Here is a 22,089-nt window from a genome sequence, read left to right as displayed (position 1 = left end):
CAGGATCTGCACCCTGCATCCCAGCGATCCACATCCTGCACCCCAGCACCCAGGATCTGCACCCCAGTCCCTGGGATCCACACCCCACACCCCAGCCCTCCACTCCCCAGCCCCCAGGGGCCAAATCCTGCACCTCAGCACCCACACCCTGCACCACAGTGATCCACATCCTGCACCCCACTTCCCCGGGATCCGCACCTCACACCCCAGCCCCCAGGGGCCACATCCTGTACCCAGCCCACCCCCACGCTGACCCGGGGTGCCGGGGTGGAAGCACCATAGAGTTTGCCGAGAGCTCACAAAAATACTCAGCGCTTTATTTCAACCTCCAACACCACACGCACGCGGGGAGGCGGGGGGGGACACAGCCGGAGCCCGGCACAGCGCCGTGGGGACACGCGTGACGGGGACACATGTGATGGGGACACACGTGGCCAGGGCCACCACGAGGCCAGGAGGCTCCGTTGAGCCCCGGGAGCGCAGGGACGAGTGTGGAGACATCCCGGGGGGGACGGGTGGTGGCATCTGCCTGCGCTGAAGGGCCGTTGCAGGGCCCTGTGTTGGTCCTGGGTGGCCCAGCGTGGCGTGGGGTGAGTCCTGGCACGCCCAGAGCCCCCCAGATTCCAGACAGTGCCAACAGGCTCAGCCCTCCTGCCCGTTCTGCTGGGAGTGAGCCCTGGGCCACCTCTCCCAGCAAGTCCCCTGTAAGTCCCCTCCCATCCAAGCCCCCCGCCCCGGCAGCCACAGCCCGCGGATGGGGGGGGTCCCTGCCAGCACCCGGGGCAGCAGCAGCACGGCTGAACCCCAAAAGTCACCAGCTCGAGCCCAGCGGCACGGGGGAAGCCGTGCGGGCCTCATGGCGAGGACCTCCAGCACCAGCCCACTCCCCTTCCTGCCCAAACTGGGGCACCCTTTACTTGCCGGGGGGGCTCCCGGGAAAGGCAGAGCAGGAGAGGGGGGATGCTCCGGGCGTCCGCTGCGCCCCTGCGCTCCCCTGCCTCCCACGCAGCCTGTGCACAGGCCCACGCCTTCCAAGACGCTCCCGTTCCCGGCACCGCGGGCACGGATGGGCCAGGATGCTGCCCCAGCCCCGTCCTGGCCCCCCCAGGGCCAGCCCCCCACCACGGCTCCCGGGCTCACCCCGGGCTCGGGAGGAGCCTGGACCCAGCCCCGTTGCAGCGGCTCCAAGTGCTCCGCTTTGGGGGTGCAACCAGAGGGATGGGGGGGCAGCAAGTGCTCCTTCTCCCGAGGCTGCTTTAAGCTTCGAGGCCTCAAAAGGCACCAGCCCTTTTTTGAGGCCCTTGGCCAAGGACCCCCAGCCCCGAGGAGGAGCCGTGAGAGCACCCGGGCAAAGCAGGGGCAGGGTAAGGCCCCCCCCATGCCCCAACACTGGGGGCAGAATCCTGCTCTGCCCGGAGCACCCCCCCAAGACACAGGCAGCGGGTACCTGCCCCCCTCCTCTGTCCTCCTGCCCATCCCAGTAGCTGGCAGGGAGCCAGGGCAGGGGGTACCAGCCTCGGGGGTCCCCAACAAGAGCCCCCAGCTCCCCCATAAGAGAGCTCCGGGCGCAAGCAGGGACCACGCACAGATTTGCGGGGCGCAGGACTCTGGGACGATCCTTGCGGCAGCTCCACGGCAAACACCCCGGTCCCAGGGGCAGCAGGAGAGGGAAGGGGGGGTCTCTGCCTCCCCCAGGGGAAGAGCAGCCCTAGAAGTGCTTGTCCTCCAGCAGCGAGCTCACCACCAGCTCCTTGTTGCCGAAGTCCCAGAAGGCCGTCATGTGGAAGGCCATGTTGGAGAGCACAACCAGGTACTCCAGGAAGGCGAAGACGGTATAAACTGGTGGAGAAAATGCCGCGGGTGAGGGCGAACCCACGGCCAGATCGGCCCCAGGAGCCGGGGAGGGGAATCTCCTGGGGCACCCCCCAGCCCCCTGCCTTACCTCCGGGGCCGCAGTACCAGTTGTGGTGGAAGTAGACGCACACGGCAAATGCAAACGTGATGAAGGTGAAGAAGAAGAGCAGCTGCTTCCACTTGTACGACTTGCGCTCCTGGAACAGACCAAGAGCTGGGTCACAGCCCCCACTGGCCCCGGTGTCCCCCCCAGCCCTCTCCCTCCTGGCCCCTGTGGACCCCTGAGACACCGGAGCAACCCCCCCCGCCCCATCCCCAGGGAAGCTCTGCCCCCGCCCTGCCGCAGCCCTGGGGGCCCACAGGCACTGGGAGCCCCCCTGCACCCCGATTCCTTGGGCGCAGCCGCCTGGGGAAGGACCGTGGCTGCTTTGGGATTGGGCGGCACGCGGGGAGGGGGGGTCACGCCCAGATCAACTGAGTGGCTGCTGGGGTTCCTGGTGGCGGGGGGCTGCGGCGTTGCCAAGCAAGAGGTAATGGGAGCCACGGGGGCCTCCGGGTGATCCCGGCCGCCCGTCGCGGTGCTGGGACGCGCTCGGGGCCGCCGCAGTGCCCCGAAGACGGGCCGAGGGCTCTACCAGACAGTAAATCCTCCCAGCTGCGGACGGGGTGGCTGCAGGTTACCCCGGCTGCCCCCCGGGGTGCTGCCCAACCGCCCCGGCACGGGGAATTCACCGGCGGCGTGCGCAGGCAGTGAGAGCACCCCACTGCTCGCAACTGCGCCGGGGAAGGAGGAAACCACATGAAGGGGCAGCAGCCCGGGCGGGCGCCGTGCTGGAGCCATCGCACAAGCCACCCTGGCGCCTTGGGGGGGGCCCCCATCCTGCCCCCCAGCACCACCTCCGACAGTGCAACGGGCGGGAGCAGAGCACGGGGGTGCCCCCCCCGTTTGCTGCTTCTGCGCTGGACCCCCCAGAAAAGGGGGCAGCTCTCTCCCCCCTCGGGGGGCTCCCCCCAGGCCAACACCTCAACCGCAGGCTGCCCCCCAAAGCTGGGGGGCTGCGGTGGGGTGAGCAGGGGCCCCCCCAAACCACGGGAGGACGCCCCCAGCATCTCCAGCCCAGCTCAGGGTGGCCGACACGCTGGGGCAGGGGGTCTGGAAAAGAGGGGGTCACCCCCAAAACCAGGGGGCTGAGGATGCCGTGGACGGCCCAGACACGGGCTGTTATTTCTGTTTCAGGGTGGGAGGGGAATTTCCCCCTCGTCTGATGTTTCACGTGAGACAAAAACCTCCATTTTCAGGGACTGCTGAGAATAAGGAAAATTTAAATTGCCCCGTCACACTTTCCATCGCCCTGTGGAAAGCGCCGGGGCAGGCCCAGCCAGCACCCCGCAAGCGCAAACAGGTCACGGCAGGGAGGAAAACCCAGAGAGGATGGACGGGCTCGTGGTGGCCATCTGGGGCCACTGGGCCACCCCCACCTCCACCCCGCGGGGCCCGGGGAAGGCCCCTTCCCTCTCCCCAGCAGCTCGGGGACCCTCTGGAGTGCGGTTTCCCGCAGGCAGGAGCAGGCAGCCCTGCCTGCCAGGAAGGAGGAGGCAGCAGGGCTCAGCCGTGAGGGTGCGGGGCCAGTGGCGCGGGGTGGGGGCCAGTGGCAGGGGGTGGGGCGAGCAGCGGTGCCAACCCGGGAGTTAAATAACAGCGGGCGGCCGGGGCCAGGGCGTTATGTAAAGTTTCACAGCGGAAAAGCGGGTCACAAACAGCCCTGTTTTCACCCCGGTCCCACGGCGGCGGAAACGCCTGTGTGGTGCAGCGGCAAGAGTCCCGCTGTGCTCCCCTGCACTGCACAGCACTGCACGGTGTGATACAGCACTGCACTGCATCGCTCTGTGCTGCACTGCACAGCACTGCACTGTGTCATACAGCACCATGCTGTGCTGCACTGCATCACTGTGTCATACAGCATCACATCGTGCTGCACTGCACTGCGCTGCACTGCATGGTGCGGTACAGCACCATGCTCCCCTGCACTGCATCTCTCCATGCTGCACTGCACAGCACTGCACCGCACCATGTGATATAGCACCATGCTGTGCTGCACTGCACTGCTCTGTGCTGCACAGCACTGCACGGTGTGATAAAGCACTGCACCATGCTGCACTGCACAGCACCACACCGTGTCATATGGCACCATGCTGTGCTGCACAGCACCACACCATGTCATACAGCATCACGCTGTGCTGCACTGCATGGCACTGCATTGCGCCGTGCTGCACCACGCAGCACTGCACCGCGCTGCACCGTACGGCGCTGCAGTGAGCTGCATCGTGCAGCACTGAACCGCATGGCGCTGCCCCATGCCACTGCACGGCGCTGCCCAGTCCCCGAATCCACGCCCTGCAGGTGGATTTAAGACACCCCCAGATTCCTTGCGAGGGGCTCCCCGTGAGCTGGCGGCTGAAGGCTGGGGGGTCCCAGGCAGCTGAAACTCCCTGGGTGTCCCCGGGCCCCCCGGCAAAACCTGGCATTAGGGATTAACACAATTATGCGCTTGCCCCTATAATCCTCGGTCAGGGTGGGCCCAGCCCAGGGGATCGCAGAGGGCACCTCTCCAGCCACGAGACCCCAGAGATGCAGGGTCAGGGTGGCCATTCCTGCAGGGACACCCCTGGGGGTTCCACAGCAGGACGAGGGGCAGGAGACCCCCAGGTTAGTGCCCTAGGTGGTGGGGGGGGAGCTGGCGGCTCTAAGCAGCCTGGCAGGAGGCTGAAGCTCCCCCCCCCCCCCCCCCGCCTCCAGCTCCCTGTGAGGAAGAAAAGAGGGATAAGAAAATCCCAAGGACGTGGGATGAGTGGCTGTGAAATGCTCCAGACAGGTGCTGAGGCGGGGAGGGTGGTTTTACAGCCTGGCAAACCCCAAGGGAGAGCGGTGCACCCCTCCTTCCCCAGGAAGGGAGAACCTTGACCCTAAGCCTGACACTATCCCTAAGCCTGACCCAGCGCAGTGCAGTACAGAACCTGCTCCCCGTGGAGCTGGGGCAGAGGTACACACTGGGGCTGCTGGGCTGGCACAGCTGCAGCTGGCACTGCTCAGCTGCCAACCCTGGCTCTGCAATTTCCTCCTGACAGGACAGACTGGGGCACCCGGTGTCCCCTGCAAGCCCCTCCACTTTCACACAGCACCCCCCCGAGCCAGCCCTGTGTAGCTGGATGCGTGTCTGGCCCAGAAGACCGCAGGCAAATTATATTTAGTCCGGCAGCTCGCAGGCTTTGAGCTGAGGCACGTTCCCTGTGCACACGGAGGTGAGTCAGGAGCAGGAGGCCAAATGATGAGGGAGAGGAGGAGACGCTGCCCCGAGCCTGCGGAAGGCTCCTGGTGTCTCCTTCCCCTGTCCCAGGGGAGCCCTCAGCCCCACAAACCCGGCTCCAAGGGCTGGAGGATGGCTGCTATGAGCGGGTAGGTAGGAAACACAGAGCCTCCTGCTTCTTCCACCGCCTCCGGAGAGGAAGAGGAGGGACCCTGTGGAGTTCACCCCCCAGGAATGGAATGGCAAAGCGATATTAATTCAAACTGCAACAGCGATGCTCGCCAGGGACCTCCCGACCACCTCCCGGGGGGCACGTGGCACCCTCGAAGCTATGTGTTGCACACGGGTCCCAGCTCCCCCTTGAGCTTTTCTGGCTCCTTTGTGGTGAACCCCAAGACAAACTGCCCCAGCACTGAGAGCGCGGCGCTGGGATATTTATAGAGGACTTGTGCGAGCTACCGCAACCGCCCCCATGGGCGAGTGTCACCAGTGCTGGCTAGGCAACGGTGCTGCCGAGGAGGGGGGCTGAAACCACACGTGCTCACCGACTGCACTCGTGGTACCCTCTGCACGGCTCCAGCAGCAGCTGGAAACGCAGCTTGGTTGTCCCGCTGCGGCAGCGCGAGCAGGAACGGCTTAACGGCACTGAGGGCGACGAGCGGCCGCAGAGCGAGCAGGGTGCTGGCCCGGCGACGGCCGTGCGTGTGTGTCTGTGTGTGTGTGTGTGTGTCCCCATCCACCGGCTGGGGCAGGGGGCAAAGATGTTTGCAAACAAGAAGCGAAAGCGCTTCGCTCTGCTGCCCCGCTCGTCACCCTTGCGGGGGCAGCGCTGGCTGCGGAAGGAGGGTTTGGGAGGGCGCGCAGCCGGCGCTGAGGAGGTGCCAGCCGGGGCAGCACCACGCCAGCCCCAAGGCCTGGGGGTGCTCTGATTGAGCCACAGCTGGAGGCTCTCCGTTTCCCTTTTTCCCCTGAGCTCTCTTCTCCGCTTTGCCCCTTCCCCTCCTCCTTGCCTGCTTTCTCTTTTCTTCCCTCCTGTGGCGCTTTATTTTCCTTTCTCTCACTCTGTACCACCTTGCAACTGGAAACCGTCTGTACTTCCCCATTACAAACAAGTTCCTCAGCACCTTCCTGCCCTTGCCGAAAGGCAGTTGCAACACAAGCTCCGATGAACGCGAGGCTTTTGCAAGACCAATTCCTGTCACTCACATGCAGAAACTCCAACAAACCTGGGGAGCTTTGCCCCCTCCAGCAGCACTACAAAGTGGGGCCTGAGCGCAGACCCCCTGCTCTCTCTCCGGAGCAAGCGGGAGGAAGGCTGGGTCCAGCCTTCCAGCTCCTCGCACGGCGTTTGTCCTGGAGACAGTCCCAGGTTTGGTCGTGGAGAACCTGAACCCCCCAGGGGACCCTCGGTGGCTTCCTCTGCTCCAGTGCGGAGGGAAGGATGGGACACTGCAGCGCCAGAGTCATCCCCCTCTCCTGTCCCCTCTTGCCACCGCCGGCTCCAGGGCTGGGGGTAGCAAAGGTGAACCAAAAAACCCCCCAAAACCCGACAGGAACAGAGCCAGAACCTGGCCCCGAGACACCGTGACCCGCAAGAAGAGATCACTTGTGCCCTGACCTAAAACAGCCCCACGAGCCTCCGCCTTGGCCACTTCTCCCTGCTCCTGCTGAGGCCGGCAGTTCCTGCTGGCCACTGGGCTCGGGGCAAGGAGGATGTGGCGGCGGCAGAGCCAAGCAAGCCACAGTGCTGCAGGAGCTGGGCCAAGCCCGCCAGCGGCCCCGTGGAGCCCCATGTGCAGCCCAAGGAACCCAAATCGTGGGATAAGCCCCAGGAGAGCCTGTCCGGCCCGGAGGAGCTGTGGCCCTGCGGGATTCGTGGCCCTGCGGGTGTGATTCACAGCAGGAGCCCAACTCGCCCACCACGGGACACTGATGGAGCGACAAGGTGGATCAGCAGCACAGAGATAAGGGCGAGCGGCCACTTATCAGAGGATGCCAGTCGCGGCCGCGTGCCCAGCAGCGTGTCAAGCCCTGGGCCTGCTTCATCCAGATACATTCAACCCGACGGCTGTGCCGCCACCCCACTTTCCTTTTCGGAGGAACTCACCCGTCGCCCTCGCTGCCCGGGCGACAGCTCCATCTGCCGACACAGCTGGCCCTGGGGTGACAGCCAGCTTTGGGGGGGCCCCGTGCACCGCTGCAGGCAGCTCCCCTCCATCAGCAGGAGGAGGAAGCTGTGCTGAGTGATGGCACCAGGCATCACCGTGCCCCCCCTCCCCGCCCTTCCACCCCAGGACACATCCTCCAAGGGGACAAACGCTGCTTTGCTGGGCCTGGGCACGTGCGGCCACTGGGCGGCATCAGGGAGCGGGCAATGAGGGCGAGCTGCCGCCCTGCCCGCTGCAGCACATGGCTGGAGATGCTGTGGCTTGGCAGCAGCCCCCAACCCAAGCAGGATGGCGGGGGGGGGAACGACGACACAGGTTCGCTGTGCCCCTCATCCCATGCTCAAACAAGCCGCCCAGCAGCACCAGGGCAGGAGATGCACAGGCTGCTCTAGTGCCAATGGGCACATGAGGGCCCTGGTGACAGCACCAGTGACACCGTAGGCTTTGGGGGTGCAGGCTGCTCCTCCAGGGCAGCCCCGGCAAGGCCACCACCCCCCAGCAGCTTCACGGAGTGGCCCTGGACCTGCAGACAGACGGGACGGGCTCCGGACAACCACGCCAGCACCTCCTGCCTTGGGAGCGGGTGATGAACCGGCCCGGGCAGGTGACACAGAGGAGGAGGGCAACCTGAAGTGCTGCCAGATGGCCCAGGGCACACAGGGTCAAAACACTGCCACGGGACTTGGCTCCTGGTGCTCCAAAGCATGAACTTGGGAGAAACCCACCCAAATGACTCCCTGACGTGATCCTCCGGCTCTGATAGGTCAGGGTTAGGCTGGAGCTCTCTGCCTGCAGCCCCTGTGACAGGCAGCGACACATAGCCACTGCCAGCAGGCTCAGAGCCCAGCCCAGGGAATGGCCACCCTGCCCAGCTCACAGCCAGAACATGGTTTTTTAGCTCCTGTGAGCTGACAGCGGGACTAAGGCTGCCGCTAACACGCTGCAACCCCAGCTCAGGGGCTTGCTGCAGCACTGCAGCCTGCAGAGGTGCAAGAGGGCTGCTCAGGGAGCCGGCGTCTGAGGTGCAGCACTGCGGGAGGAGATGCAGGGGCTTGGAGTTCTGGGGGAAAAAAACAAACAAACAAACAAAAAAACCCCCCCAAAAACCCAACAACAAGGTAAAGAAGATGAAATAAAGGAAGCTGCAGGAAAACTGCCAAGGAGCAGCTGCTGAGCTCCCATTATCCCTGTATCACCAGAGATGCTTCCCAGCAAGAGAGGGGAACCCCACGATCTCCAAAAGCCCCTTTCCTAGGGAATCTTGCATCCAAACTGCTGGAAAGAGGCTTTTCCAGGTCTGAAACGAGCCAGCGAGGGGACGGGCTCGGTGAATTGCCGGAAGTGGATGATAAACAGCCAGGATGGAGCAGGAACCTCAGCTCTGTAACTGTCCAAGCAGACCCCACGCCCAGCACTCATCCTGCTGGGACACACATGGCATGTCTAGGCAGACCTCGAGCACGGCACCCACCCTGCCCTGTACCCCAGTATCCCTTTATCCCTGTATCCTGTCCCTTTGGAGAGACTTGCTCCCAGCCCACACCAGCTTCCTGGCCCCAGCTAAGGGCACACACCTCCGACAGTTCCCCCTGAGCATCTCTGCTTTGCAAAGTGATCACCTTCGGGGGGTGTCACGGCCCAGGGAGCCCCACGGACCCTTCCCCATTTGGGAACAGGGACTGCGGGACTCAGACTGGGAATTAGCTGGGTGAGATGCTTCCCCGAGGGGAAAAGGGCAGAGCAGTGCAGGGAGCCCGGAGACCCAGCAGCGCCGAGCATGCCAGGGGCACACAGGCGCAGAAACAGCTTTCACACAGGGAGTTTCAAAGCTGCGTGTCCTGCCCTGCCCAGTGGTGGCTGCGCTCATGGCACAGACCAGCATCCAGGTGACGGAGCCAGAATTCCCAGCTGGATCCTGACCAGCAAGTCCCCGAGCCCACCAGGCCCCTCACAGAGACAAAACCCCCAGCCCCGCTTGGTGCAGCAAGTCCTGGAGGTATCACAACATCTGCTGCTGCCAGCCGTTCCCCATTTGTGAGACCGGCAGATTCCCCAGCACAAAAAAAGGTGATTTCAGCTCAGAAACGGGCCTCCGCGGGCAAGGAGAAGGGGCAGCAAACCTGACCCACGGGGACACTAATGGGGCAGTTTTCAAATGTCAGCTTCAAGCGAAAACCAGAAAATAGGAAAAGAAAAGATTCCTCTCCACTTTGTTTTGGCAAATCGTGAATTCTGGTGGCCAGGTTTCCCAGTTTCACCTGGTGGCGTTCACTTTCCTCCAGGTTGTGTCACAAGCCAGTGACAACCAAAACCGTCCCCTGCCCCGCCAGCCGGGAGCCGCCTCCCCAGCACCCAGCACTGCACAGAGAGAAGAAAGAAAAGTTTCTGTACCTCGGGACTTACTGTGTGTTTCTTAGTCATTCTCCAGAGGATGCACGTCAGGAGCATGTGGCCCAGAGCCGACGTGATAAAGACGATGAAGGCATTTTCGTGGATTGCTGAATCAACGAGACAACAGGTTTCCTGTTACACCCGAGCCAAGAGCACGAGGGGAACGCGGGGCTTTGGGGATCGCTTTCTGCAGGACGCGGTCCCGCTGCGAGTCCCAGCACGCGGGAGATGCTGGGTCCCCAGTGCGAGCAGCCAGCCGGGGCCCCGGGGACTTTGTGGGAGCCAGAGCCTGCTCCCCCCGCAGAGGAGGGGAAGGGGGATTTAAACAAAGCTGCTGGTGCATGTCTCGGGGCTCCCTGTAAGCCCGGGGCTGGAGGGGGGATGCGGGCTGCTGGAAGATTTATCCTAAATATGTCAGGAGGGTGATTATGTGCTCCAGCACCCGGTCTGAGCGTCTCCACTGCCCCACACGGCTCTGAACCTCGGGCACCCCTGAGAGCAGCTCAGCATCACCGCTGTTCTCCTAGGGACGGGGAAACTGAGGCACGGAGTGGGGGGGTTGCGGAGTGAGCCAGTCCGAGATGCAGGAAGGGCCATTTTCTGGCCTCCTGCATTATCTACCTGCCAATTAACAGCTGCCATCAGCCTCCTCACCAGCACCGAGGCCGCCTCTGCATCACTGAACCAGCACAGATGGAGGGTCAGGCTGGAAATGCAGCACAAGCAACACAGCTCACGGAACCCCAGAGCCACACACCAAGCCCACGCGACTTCCGGCGAGTTATTTTCAGAGGAGTGCTTTGACTGAAGAGACTTTCCCAGCCTCTTCTCCAAGAACTGAACCACAGGCTGAATCCCCAACCACCTGAATGTAAGAAACGATCTTCCCTGCTTCCCCTCTCGGTACCAGGGGACGGGAAACCACGCGAGGAGCGATGGTAAAGGCAGCAGCTCTCAGAGGTGAAGGTGTGAGCCATGTCCTGCCGAGGTGATTAACCTGAGCCCGGTTCTCATCTCAGCACGGCAGCTGAGGATTGAAACTTTCCCCACAAGCCTGAGATTAGCCTGTAACAAGGATCCGAGAAAACTGGGTTAGCCTCAGCTCTCAGTGCAGCTTTTGCCCAGCCGCTCTGCCGCAGCTCGGCCTCCTCCTCGCAAAGCTCTGCCAGGCAGCGCCGTTGGCCACAAAACGAGGTGCAGGCAGAGCCATTCGGGTGACAGTGGGGTTTGAGGTACCCAAACCTCAAAAGAGCATCTGAATTTCTAAGGCCACACTCCCTGAGGGGTCGGAGAAGCCCCATGGGCAGGTCTGTCTGCAGTTCTGGGCCACGGTGGGGCAGGTGGGGACACTGGCCTCGCCGTGGGGGACAGGGAGGGCTGGCAGGAGATGAGGAAGGTGAGCTGGGACAGGAAGGTCCCCTAGACCATCAGCTGGAGGTTCATGTCCAGCCATCCCAGGTCATTGGGCTCCACTACGGATGTCCAAACGCACCCTAAAGATTAGGGGAGGTCCCTGGGCTCTGCTCGCGACACTGCAGCCTTGAAACCAGTGGGTATACTGGTGAAGGCTTACTGGTGAAGAGCCAGTGGAAGCCAGTGAGCACCCGATCGGTGGGAAGCATTGTCAGACCGACAGCCGGTGTGCCAGTGACACAGACTGCTCTGGGTACGGCTCCTGAGCGACGAGCAGGGGAGCAGGGAGACAATAACCACCCCACGGCAAAAGACAGAAGCATTTGGGCACGGGAGAGCTGTCAGCTGCCTCGCCAGCCCCAGAGGTGCCGGGGCTCACGCTCTCATCGGCTGTTTTTCCTGGACAGACTGTCACGTTGGTGGGCAAGACACAACGTCTCCAGACACCCACTTTGGCAGGGAATCGGGACAGCGCCGGCGCTGCTCCACACTCTGGATGTGGAACCCTGCTCCGACGGCAGCTGGGGGGAGCCTCAGAAATCATTCGCTTGGTTGTCCGTGCTGGGGCTGGCCCCTCAGCCCCATGGGCACATCCCCAGCCTTCCTGGAGGGCTCCGGTGGCCGCAGCCCGTTCCAGTCCGTTGCTCAAAGCAGTCGCAAGGTGCCCTGACCTCCTCCGCATCTGCCTTTTGAGAGCTTGTTTCACAGAATCCCAGAATCACCAAGGCTGGAAAAGCCCTTGAAGCTCCTCCAGTCCAACCATGAACCTCACCCTGACCATTCCCAACTCCACCAGATCCCTCAGCGCTGGGTCAGCCCGACTCTTCAACCCCTCCAGGGATGGGGACTCCCCCCCTGCCCTGGGCAGCCCATTCCAACGCCCAACAGCCCCTTCTGCAAAGAAATCCTTCCTAAGAGCCAGTCTGACCCTGCCCTGGCGCAGCTTGAGGCCATTCCCTCTTGGCCTGCCGCTGGTTCCTTGGCTCAAGAGACTCATCCCCCCTCTCTGCACCCTCCTTTCAGGGAGTTGGAGAGGGCCATGAGGTCTCCCCTCAGCCTCCTCTTCTCCACACTAAACCCCGCCAGTTCCCTCAGCCGCTCCCCATCACACCTGTGCTCCAGACCCTGCACCAGCTCCGTTGCCCTTCTCTGGACACGCTCGAGTCATTCAACGGCCTTTTTGGAGTGAGGGCCCCACCTGTTGCGAGTTTCCCTCACCCACTGCGAGTAGGAAGATACTCACGGCACAAAACCAGCTGCACCCCTGCCCCCCCTCAGCTCCCTTGCTGCGAGGGGACAACCCCTCAGCTGTCAACCTCCCCTCACCAGCACCGCTCCAAACCTTCTCAGAGCTCTGGCCTGGCCTCTCTTTGCAAGACTTTGTGACTACATCCTCCAGTGTGGTCCCACGGCCAGACACAATGTCCATCATCATCATCAAACTGCGCACAGGGACAACACAATGTCCATCACCATCGTCAAGCTGCGCGTGGGGACAGCCAACACAGGGCTCTCCTGCTGACAAGTCCCAGAACTGGGTTTGTTTCTGCTGCAGCAGCACCACTGTGGTGGCTCAGGGCTTCGAGTCCTCTCAAGTCAAGCCCCGGTGCCTCCTCCAGATCTTGGGATTAAGCAGTGGCTGGCTATCATCACCAGCGCTTCAATTCATTTCAGATGAGACCATGTGGGAGAAGAGCATTGCCCAGCCTATCGTGACTGTATTTCACACACGCTGACTTAACCTGAAACATTCTGATTTTGTTTTCAGGTCAACAGAAGAAATTTTACCCAGCCAGTTTTGCGGGAGGGTATTTAAACCGCAGCTGGAACAGAGCGCGGGCTGGAAGCCAGCTCAGAGCCGAAGCCAAAGCTCAGCAGCGGAGACAGAGCGGACAGCAGGGGTGAGCGCTAACCTGCCTGCGCTCAGCTGCGGTGAGACGCGTTAAGCTGAACCAAGCACTAAAGTTTGACCTAGGCTTGATACAAAATTTCAGCCTACGGTTTTGGCCAATGATCAGCAACCAAGAATTCCGGGAAGAGCACGGCTATTTGCACATTATGGATGTAACTTCGCTCAATAAATACTAGTTTTAGAGCTATTAATACTAATTAATAGCACTTTTTTTTTCTTTTACTGTTTTTTTTCCCTCCAAACTGACTACTTCCACAAGACTGGCATGAAGCAGAGCTCTGCTAAGCCTCGCCAGCCACGAGCAAGCCCACCAGCACGACGGTCAGCGCAGAGCGAGGGAGGAGACACCTACCATAGTTCTCCGAAGAGGACACGTATGTCAGGAGAAGGAGGGCGAAGTTCTCGAGCAGGTTGAGCAGCAGGTTGAAGTGGCACAAGCACAGGTAGCGGGGGTGCGAGCAGTGGCAGCTCTGGTAGTGGTTCCAGTAGGCGAGGGCCACCAGGAAGCGGGGAGCCGAGTGGAGGCCGATGCAGAGGCGCCAGACGTAACGCTGGGGGGTCTCGCCCCCGATAGCGGCGCTGATGGAGGGGAGGTAGTTGGGCACCTGGAGGAGAGACAGCACCTCGTGGGGAGAGGCACAGGGAGCGTGTCATATTGTCAGATTTACAGCTCTCCAAGACGCTAAATTTTTTTTTTTTTTCCTAAATAAGTTTATTCCTATTTCAAAAGCCAGGACACGTACCGTGGCAGCAACGCTGGTTCACGCCCCAGGACCCTGCAGCCCCCGGCCCTGCCAGGACAATCTGGTGACAGAATCCCAGAATCATCGTGGTTGGAAAAGACCTTGAAGATCATCGAGTCCAACCATTAAGGTCACACTGACTGTTCACAGTGACAGCTTTACACTTTTAACCCTTATTCTTTCCCTTTACTCACTCGCGGCCCCCCGCGCGTTCTCTGCCCCCGTGTTTGGGGAGAGAGGAGAGAAGGGTGAATGGTTCTGTCAGCCCAGCACTGACGGGGAGAACCAATAGCAAGAGCCTGTAGAAGAATTTTAAATACAACCTCTGGTATATTTGAAATAGATTTTAAGGCCCAGTGAAACGCGTTCAAGACTGAGGGATCTTGTAAGGCAGCCAGAACGCTGCTCCACAGGCCTGAGAACTGTTCTTAGCCTGCTGCTTGGATAGTCCCAGCCCAAGGCTGGCTTAAAACCCAGTCAAGCTGATCCTATAGAGACAGTTTTAACAAAGGAGGATTAATTGACTAAACACAGGTGCTTTGCTAGATTAAGAGAATTTAGTATATAGAAACTGCTCCCTCTACCCCAGCATTTCACAGAACATCCTGAAGTCTCTCAGAATTGCACGAGATGAAAACTAGTGGAAGAAAGATGAAGAAGATGATGACCCAAAAGATGACCCTGAAACTGAAGTAAGAATTGGAACAGAACGATGAGAATCAGCTGGAGCTGGGGAATAAAACGGACTTTGGAAACTGAGGAAGAATTCTGAGAGTTCGGGGGAAAACACCAAAGACTTTTGTATTGCAGAATGTTATGTAGAATCATATACAGAGGGTGGTTTTTGTCAGGCACGGCCACTCCCTGAGGTGCTGGCCCAACTCTGAGATAGAGATACCCACAGGCTGGCGAAATTCTTTAACAAGCCAGCAGAGACAGTGTTCAAGGACAAACATAAAAGCAGGAAAACCATCAATGCAGCCCCGGAATAAACTCCCGACCTCGAGTTTCACAGCTCAGGGAGCTCCTGAGGCAGCCACAGTTCCTATGCACCGGGTAATTCACTCTTCCACCATCCTGCTGGGTCTCCCCTGGAGCCCCCGCAGCACTGTGCCCCACTCCGTGTCCTGCGGAGGGACATTCCCCACAACGGCTGCTCTCATGGCATCCAAGGAGCCGGTTCCTCCAGCAGAACCTGCCGCCTCCACATGACATCCTCTGCTCCTCACCCTGGCAGAGGGGCACAGCGGATCCCTGCTTGCCCTCTCCAGCCCAGCCAGGACCTCAGAGGTCTCTGTCCCACCTCTCAGCCCACCGCCCCTTCCCGTGGGCAGTTGAAAATACCCCACCCACCACCCCAGGAGCTGCCTGACACCTTGGAGCGTCCCTGTGGCCCTGGCCCAGGCACCCACATCACGAGGCGGAGACGGAACCGCGCGCTGGGCATGCACATTACTTATTTATCCAAATCAAACCACCCTGACGTTTCATCGCTCCATCCCCCGCCACCGCCTCCCCCTCCCTGTGCCAGGAGCTGGGCATCGTCATCAGCCTGCATCACCTCACTGTGTACGGGCCCCGGGAACAGCACAGACCCCAGAAAGCCCCAGGGTCAGCTCCTGCTGGTGCGAGGATGACTCCTGCCCTCTCTTCCCAGCTTGTAACCACGCTTGTGCCGTGGCTGCTTGAAAGCCCTGGGCAGGGGGGACCCCAATCACATCCCTTTTGGAAGTCCAGGCCGTCCCTCTGAACCTGAGCCCACCAGGCACGTGCTTGTGACTCCTCTAAAGAACTCCAGTAGATCTGAGGGCAGCAATTCCTTTTATAAAAGCTGGGCTAACTCTTCCACAAGACATTTACCTGTAGCTTCACTAGTTTTATTCCTTATCACAATCACCACCAATGTCAGTGCAGACATCGGCCTGACCAGTCTGCATTTCCCCAGGTCCCTTTTAAAAAGCCAAAAACCTCAGTTGCCCGTCCCAAGGCATCACAAACGCAATAAAATAAAGCAGCTCGTTCAAGACTCTGTAACACTTCTGGTGGGAAAGCCCAGAAGAAGAGAGGAGCCCTGCCACCCCACCTGCTGCCCCAGCCGAGCAGCCGCCACCTCGGAGGACATTTTGCTGATGAGAGTCACTTACCCCGCAATGGGTTGCTGTCGTCGCCTGGAAATGGAACAGCAGAGACCAGATCACACAGAAAAGGAAACCAAAGAGCGGGCAAAACACAGTCCCAACGGCCAGCGTGGTAAAACGGAGCCGGAAGAGGATCCCGTCTCGATCCAGGGGCAGCGGTACCTGTAACATCTTGATGGACCTGAACACAAACAAACAAGTAAAGGTTTGATGGGGATTCTCTGTCCTCCTGCAAGGTCCAGCCCCAAGCGGCCCTGGGCAGGGATGCACACACAGGGCTGGCAGAGACAGCCTCTCACCCCCGAGTTTAACCACCGCGCAGCCCTAGGACGGGCATCAAGGACAGGCAGCACCTTTGAGGAGACGCAGCGAGCCCGAGACTCACGTACAACAGCGAGCAGGGTCAGAGCAGCGGCCCGCACGCAGCGGGGAGGAGTAGGCACGGTGCTGCGGACCGCGACACCGATCTGGCTGGAAAGGCACGTGAGTGCTTCTCGGCGGGTCACGTCTATCCAGACGGTTCCCGGGCTGCGCCCAGAGCTGCCCGTGCTGACGTAGCGAGGGTGCTGCCTGCTGCCGCTCCTCCACCGCATCCACAACCGCCCACCGCACCGTCCTCGCTCGCTGCCACCACACGCACGGCCAGCACCGTCCCAGCCGAGCGCTCAGCACCTTTACAGGCAAGACTCCGGCTGCAGGATCAGCACCTCGCAAGCCCCACACCTTGCACAACCGTAAAGCCGTTGCTCATCAGGTCGGGCAAGCCGGGACAGGCGGTTTATGAAGCCCAGCAGCTCAGGGCTCTCCATCAGCTCAGTCCCAACACTCGCTGGCTGCGATCGTGCCCTCAGCCACGACTGTTCATTCTTGAACCGTCCCACCACCCTCGGCCGCAGCCCAGCTGCCCTCAGACCACCGGGGTCAAAGCCACGTTAAATCAGGTCCGATCATCACACGCGTCTTCCTTTGAGCTCTCCTCCTGCCACGCCTGGCCCCGACATCTCCTGTCCCCTGTCCTGGCAGGCTCCCCCCTGTCCGGGGACAAGGGCCACCCTGCAGCCCCAACGCAGGACTGCGACGTTCCGCTCTGGTTCTGGCTCCCTGCCCTCACCTCACACACCGCTCAGGCTCCAGGACAAATCCGATTTATAGACAATCCCACAGAAGCCAGTTACCAGTCTGGGCAGCTGCCCCCAGGCAGCGCAGCCACCCCCCTTCTCCAGCACCACAAGCCCCCCTCCCTCGGCGCAGGGACGGTCCCCACCAGCACTGTGCCCCCCCCCAGCAGTGACAGGCTATGGAAAACACAGCTCAGCCCCCTCGCCCGGGGTTTTGTGTCGCTGCTTCACAGGCTGCTGCGGCGGCAGGTGGGGGGGATTTATTTGCAGGATGAAAGCAAAGCACAAGGGCAGCTCTACCGTGGCTCTGTCGGAGCCCTTTGGGGCCGGGATGGCAGCAAGCTGGCCCGAGGAGATGGGGAGGGGGATCCCCCAGCCCCCCAGGAGCGACCCCAGCCCCGAGGGTGTCGGACCGGGACCCCCAGCACCCTGTACCTCCCTCGAGGGGGGGGCTCAGCTGGGGGGACACACTGCACACCGTGTCATGGGGATGGCCCTGTGGGGGGGGCACACACGGTGTCCCCACCATCCCCAAAAAGGGAGCCCCCGATTAGTCCCCATCTTCCTTTCACAAGCGTCTTGCCCAAAGGGGGCAAATAAAAAAAGCAAATCTTGTGTCACGTGCTGAATGGCCCCCAGGCTGCCCCGCACCAGAGGCCCCAGCACCCCATACCCCTTAGAGACCCCCCCGGGCCAGGCTCCAGCACCCCTGGGACCAGACTCCTCCCGAGACCCCCCCCGGGCACCCCACATCTCCCCCAGAGACACCCCGAGGGGACCTCACAGTGCTGTGACCCCTCTGGGCACCCCATATCCCCCCCCCCCGCGGCTGCCCCACACCCCCACCAGAGACATCACCCCCCACCGTGCAGCCCGCATTCCCCCGAGCCACCCCCCCCTCCAGAGCCCTCACAGTGCTGTGACCGCTCTCAGACACCCCACATCCCCCAGAGACACCCCCCGGGGCATCCCCCCACCCCCGAGACTTCACAGTGCTGCGAGTGACCCCCCCCCTGGGCACCCCTCTGCTTCCTCAGACCCCCAGAACTGCACCGCCCCCCCCCCCCCCCCCCAACCCCGGTTCCCCCCCAGCCCCGCACCGCTCAGCCCCCGCCGCACCGCTCCATGACCCGGCCCGGCACCGCCACCACGCCCCCTCCGCCTTCTTCTTCTCTCTCCTTCCTCCTCCTCCTCCTCCTCCTCCTCCTCCCTCCGCCCGCCCCTTCCTGCGGTTGCAGTCAGGCCCCCACCCACCCCGCACCCCCACTCAGGGCCTTGCCCCTCCACAGCGGGGCCGGGGCCGGGGCCGGGGCCGGGGCCGGGGCCGGGGCCGGGGCCGGGGCCGGGGCCGGGGCCTCACCCCGCCTCGGGGCCGCCCCCTACCGACCACGCTACCTCAGCGCCTCCTCACGGTCCCTTTAAGGCTCTTGGCCCCGCCCCCTGCGCCGCGCTACGTAAGCGCTCGCGCGCTGTCGGATTGGACCGGTTGGGAAAAGTCCCGCCTCCAACGCCCCGGATGTCGGGGCGGGGCTTCGTCGCGGCGTTCCGGACCCTTCCGCAGAATCAGCCCCACCCACTCCGTCGCGTCAGACCAATCGACGCTCAGGGCGCGGCGGACATACAGCGCTCTTCACCCAATCAGCGAGAAGCACTCTCCGTGCCCCGAGGGGCGGGAGCTGCCTCGCTTTCAAAGGGCGGCAGCCAATCAGCGCCGGGCGCGCGGGGGCGGGGTCAGCCTGTGGGGCGGGCGGCGGCGGGCGCGCGCGGGGGCGGTTGGGAGGCGCGCGGGGCCGAGTGACGCAGCTTCCCTCCCCCTGCGAGGCGGCGGCGGCGGCACCACGGGAGCGGCGCGGTGAGGTCCGGCCCGGCCCGGCCAGGCCCGCGCTGCCGTCACCTCCTCTCCTCTCCCCTCCCCTGGGCGCCGGCGGTGAGCAGCGAGGGTGGGGAGGGGGCGCAACGGTCGGGGGGGGCGCCTCGCGGCCTTTGTTTTCGTAGCGCTGCTCCGGGAAACCGGGCCGGCCTGGGGCCGCCGGAGGTTGGAGGGGCGCGGGGTGGCCCCGGTTTGAGAGGCCCGGAGCGGGAGGGAGGGCTGAGGGTGAGCGTTCAGCAAGGGGGGAGCCGGGGGAAAGGGGCGGGTGGGAGCCCGCGGGCCCCGCTCCGCCTGCTCCTTTTTTGGGGGGGGTGTCCCCGCGGGTGCGTGGGGAGCTGGCTCCTGCCGCCCCCTCCCCCTTGTTTGGGGGCTTTCGGTGGTTTCGGTTTCTGGTATCGGGTTGTGGAAGAGGTGCCGCGGTGTTCATGAGAAGGGGAGCGAGAGGGGGCCCGGGCTGGGGGTGATGGCGGCAGGAGAGCCGGTAACGCTGGGGGGGGCTTTGTTGGGGGGAGGGCGCGGGAAGCGGCGTGGTGTGTTTGGTGAAACGCCGGGGTAACGGCGGGCCTGTCTCCAGCGTGTTAACTGCCGTGGGTCTCCGGGGATGTAAAGGCTAGCTATCGGGAGAGTTATTTAAAGTTATGTTAATGAATTAATTGCATTCTTTGGATGTGGGTGGAGGTTTATGTAATATTACTGTAAAACTGTAATTAGAGCCCATCAGGAGTGAGGGGATGTCTCCTCTTTGCTGGGGATGGTGTTCAGCAAGTGGGAGAGGACCGCTGGATAAAAAATCCCCAACTTCTATTAATCCTGCGCCAGTAGTTCTTCAGTTCTCAGCTGCTGCTGGTGTTCCTGCAGTCAGGGGCTCTGAGTGGGTTTTCATGGCACAGCTCGGAGCCCGTTTGATTAACACAGCGTTTTATGTGTGCAGTTGTGAGCCCGGTGTCTGCCAGCAGTGTCCGCCCGTTACTGGCCTGGGTTAAAGGGGCTCCGGTGTGTCAGTGGCATCAGTGACCGCCTCAGGCCCACGTTGTGTTTTGGCTGAACCTGAGGGTCGGTAGGTAAGGACGGGTGGGTGTCAAAGGAAAGCAAAGTTTCAAACCCCCCGGGAGGGTGAAATCTGTTAATAACTTGTTTGCGTATTAGAAAATTACGCTTCGGGTTTTTTCTGAAATAGAAGTTGGTATTTAACAACCCTCGGTGTGCTGACTTGGGAAAAGCAGTGGCATAAATCAGGGGAGCAGCGAAAGGAGAGGGGTTTTATGAATTGCAGGTAAGGTTGAGAGTAACAGGATTGAACAAGAACTGAAAACTGTGTGGATCCTTTGTGGCTGGCCTTCAGGGAGACTTGCTTTGGGGCAAGGTGACTGAAAATAGCTTATGGAAATGGAGAAGAACATAGCTGAGGTGGGTGTGAGGAGTTCAAGCAGTGCACTTGCATCAGGCACTGGGATAAAATTTATCTTACAAGTGTAAAAGAGTAGGTAGAGTTTTGAAGGCACCCTCGTAGGTGAGGTGTAGTGTAAGGGAGAGCAAGTCGTGAAGTTTGGGGTATTGGGAGGTGGGTGGGGGTGATGGATGTTCTCGGAAGCCACATACAGTCCTGCTGGAGCAGAAAGGTTGGATTTTGAGGGAGCGAACGGGAGGTGGCTCAGCGATTTGTCCTGTGATCCAAAGCCAGGTCCTGCTGGAAAATAAAAAGCAGCCATGGCACCGCCAAGGCGAGGTGCTTAAGGGAGAGTTGGAGGCGCAGCTGGGGGTGTGCGTGGCACGGGGGGGGATGCAGCATTGCCCTGCGTCCCGCAGAAGGAGCCTGTTGTGTGGCAGGCAGTGCGCTCTTCCAGGAGGTAGCTCTGGGCTTGGGGTGCTCTGGCAGTGTGTCAGATCAGCTTTTTCTTTCTTATATACCAGAATCTTTTTATTTAAAATACTCTTAATGTGTGTAAGAAAGTCCGTAACGACTCGTGTGTATGAGTGGGCAGACTCTTAACACCACAAAATCGTGACATACCTGCTGTTCTGAGTAGCTGAATATTACCCAAAACATCTTTTGAGTTACTCTCTAATATAAGTGTCAGGTAGTGCTTTGCTCTTGCCTGTTTTAGTCTCCGGTAGTGCTGGGATGGCTGCAGAGGTGTGGGTAGCTACGACTGCTCAAAATCCAGATTTGACTGTTCCCAGAAGAGGTGGGATGGGGTTTTGGGAAAATAAATACTTGGGTATTTCATGGATGGGCAGACAGATTTAGTGATTTTGCTCTGGAGGGGCTGTGCTGGGCTGCACGCTGAGTACACGCATGCTTCCTTTGGGTTAGGAGGATCTAAAAGGGGTTGGAATTGGGGAGCTCTGGAGAAGCTGTCAAACCTGGGCAGGGGTAAAGGTTTTGAGTTTGACTCAAACTGTTGGCAGCCAAACAGAGAATGCCTGATAGGAGTTTATTGCTCTCCTGGAAAATCTAAACAGAGTTTAAAAAAAATGCCAAAATGCTAAAAGTTAGTGTGTCGTTACATAAAACAGTGTTATTCTAACATGATAGTTTTGTAAATCTCCTCGGTATGGGCCTGTCTTACAGTTTTCTAAACTTATTAGTTCTGCACGGCTGTGGATTAGCTAATGCTGCCAACAATGGATTTTTTTTTTCTGGATAATATTGGCATTTTCAGTGGTGGAGCTAACAGGTGTTAGCCCCAGTACAGAAAAAGACTACAGATTTCTCTGGAGTATGGCTAAGGATCTGTCATGATTTTATTTCAGCTTGTTTGCTTTTGTTGTAAAAAGCTGTAACATTGTGTTTGTCCTTGGAGAAGAGATTGGAGTGAGGTTGCATTACTAAATGTGTCTGTAACTGAAAGGACAGGTGTTGTAAAGATAAACGGGGCCCCTGCCTAAATGGGTAAAACTCTGATGAACAAGTATTTAAAAACAACTTTTAGAAAGTTAAAATCCCGGTGCAGCCCCGTGAGCAGTCGATGGGAAGCAGATGGAAGGTGTATTCCTGTAATTCTTGCGCAGTGCATTTGCACTTCTCTTGTTTGAGGGAGTTGGCAAGTGGGGTTTAACTGCAGATCAGCCCTGGGAGCGTCGTGGAAACAGCTGTAGCCCCGTGCAGAGCCCTGTGTGTGTTCTCGGAAGCGTTCCGGTGTTGGAGCATCTTCCAGGCCTTGGGATGGCTGAGCA

At 60.7% G+C, this 22,089-nt stretch overlaps 2 protein-coding genes across 21 annotated transcripts in view; one reads left to right on the top strand and one right to left on the bottom strand.

Annotated features, from left to right (window-relative positions):
• Positions 1-296: 296 nt before the first annotated feature.
• PGAP2 (post-GPI attachment to proteins 2) lies at positions 297-18,524 on the bottom strand. Of its 17 annotated transcripts, none has more exons than XM_074860651.1 (6): positions 17,249-17,701; positions 15,931-16,105; positions 13,396-13,666; positions 9,731-9,825; positions 1,943-2,051; positions 1,431-1,839 (listed from the first exon to the last, which is right to left on the bottom strand). In XM_074860651.1, the coding sequence occupies exons 1-6, from the start codon at positions 17,569-17,571 to the stop codon at positions 1,709-1,711; spliced, it is 1,104 nt and encodes a 367-aa protein (XP_074716752.1). In that variant the 5' UTR covers positions 17,572-17,701; the 3' UTR covers positions 1,431-1,708. The 17 variants fall into 17 exon arrangements, with proteins under 17 accessions (XP_074716750.1, XP_074716747.1, XP_074716754.1 ...); XM_074860644.1 differs by having other exon boundaries at positions 9,719-9,825; positions 17,249-17,697; XM_074860655.1 differs by having other exon boundaries at positions 13,396-13,648; positions 17,249-17,688.
• Positions 18,525-18,808: 284 nt separating this feature from the next.
• The window catches only part of NUP98 (nucleoporin 98 and 96 precursor), a 44,113-nt gene continuing 40,832 nt past the window's right edge, over positions 18,809-22,089 (top strand). For 2 of the 4 annotated variants that reach the window (XM_074860634.1, XM_074860638.1), the window contains exon 1: positions 18,809-18,969. The gene's annotated coding sequence lies outside the window, so the exon portion shown is untranslated. Of the gene's footprint in view, positions 18,970-19,843; positions 19,974-22,089 lie in introns of all 4 variants that reach the window. The other 2 variants (XM_074860636.1, XM_074860635.1) reach the window with 2 other exon arrangements.

This window comes from Strix uralensis, chromosome 2 (genome assembly GCF_047716275.1).
Source record: "Strix uralensis isolate ZFMK-TIS-50842 chromosome 2, bStrUra1, whole genome shotgun sequence".
Taxonomy (NCBI): Eukaryota; Metazoa; Chordata; class Aves; order Strigiformes; family Strigidae; genus Strix; species Strix uralensis.
This window is presented reverse-complemented; position numbering and strand designations above follow the sequence as displayed.

Excerpts from the sequence above, each read along its gene's own strand:
- PGAP2 (XM_074860639.1), bottom strand. The coding sequence starts at position 17,571 with ATGGTGGGGACACCGTGTGTGCCCCCCCCACAGGGCCATCCCCATGAC. Across the intron at positions 16,106-17,248 it reads GCAGCGACACAAAACCCCGG|GTCCATCAAGATGTTACAGG; the intron begins GCGAGGGGGCTG and ends GTTTGTGTTCAG. Across the intron at positions 2,052-13,395 it reads GTCCTCTTCGGAGAACTATG|GAGCGCAAGTCGTACAAGTG; the intron begins GTAGGTGTCTCC and ends GGTCTGTTCCAG.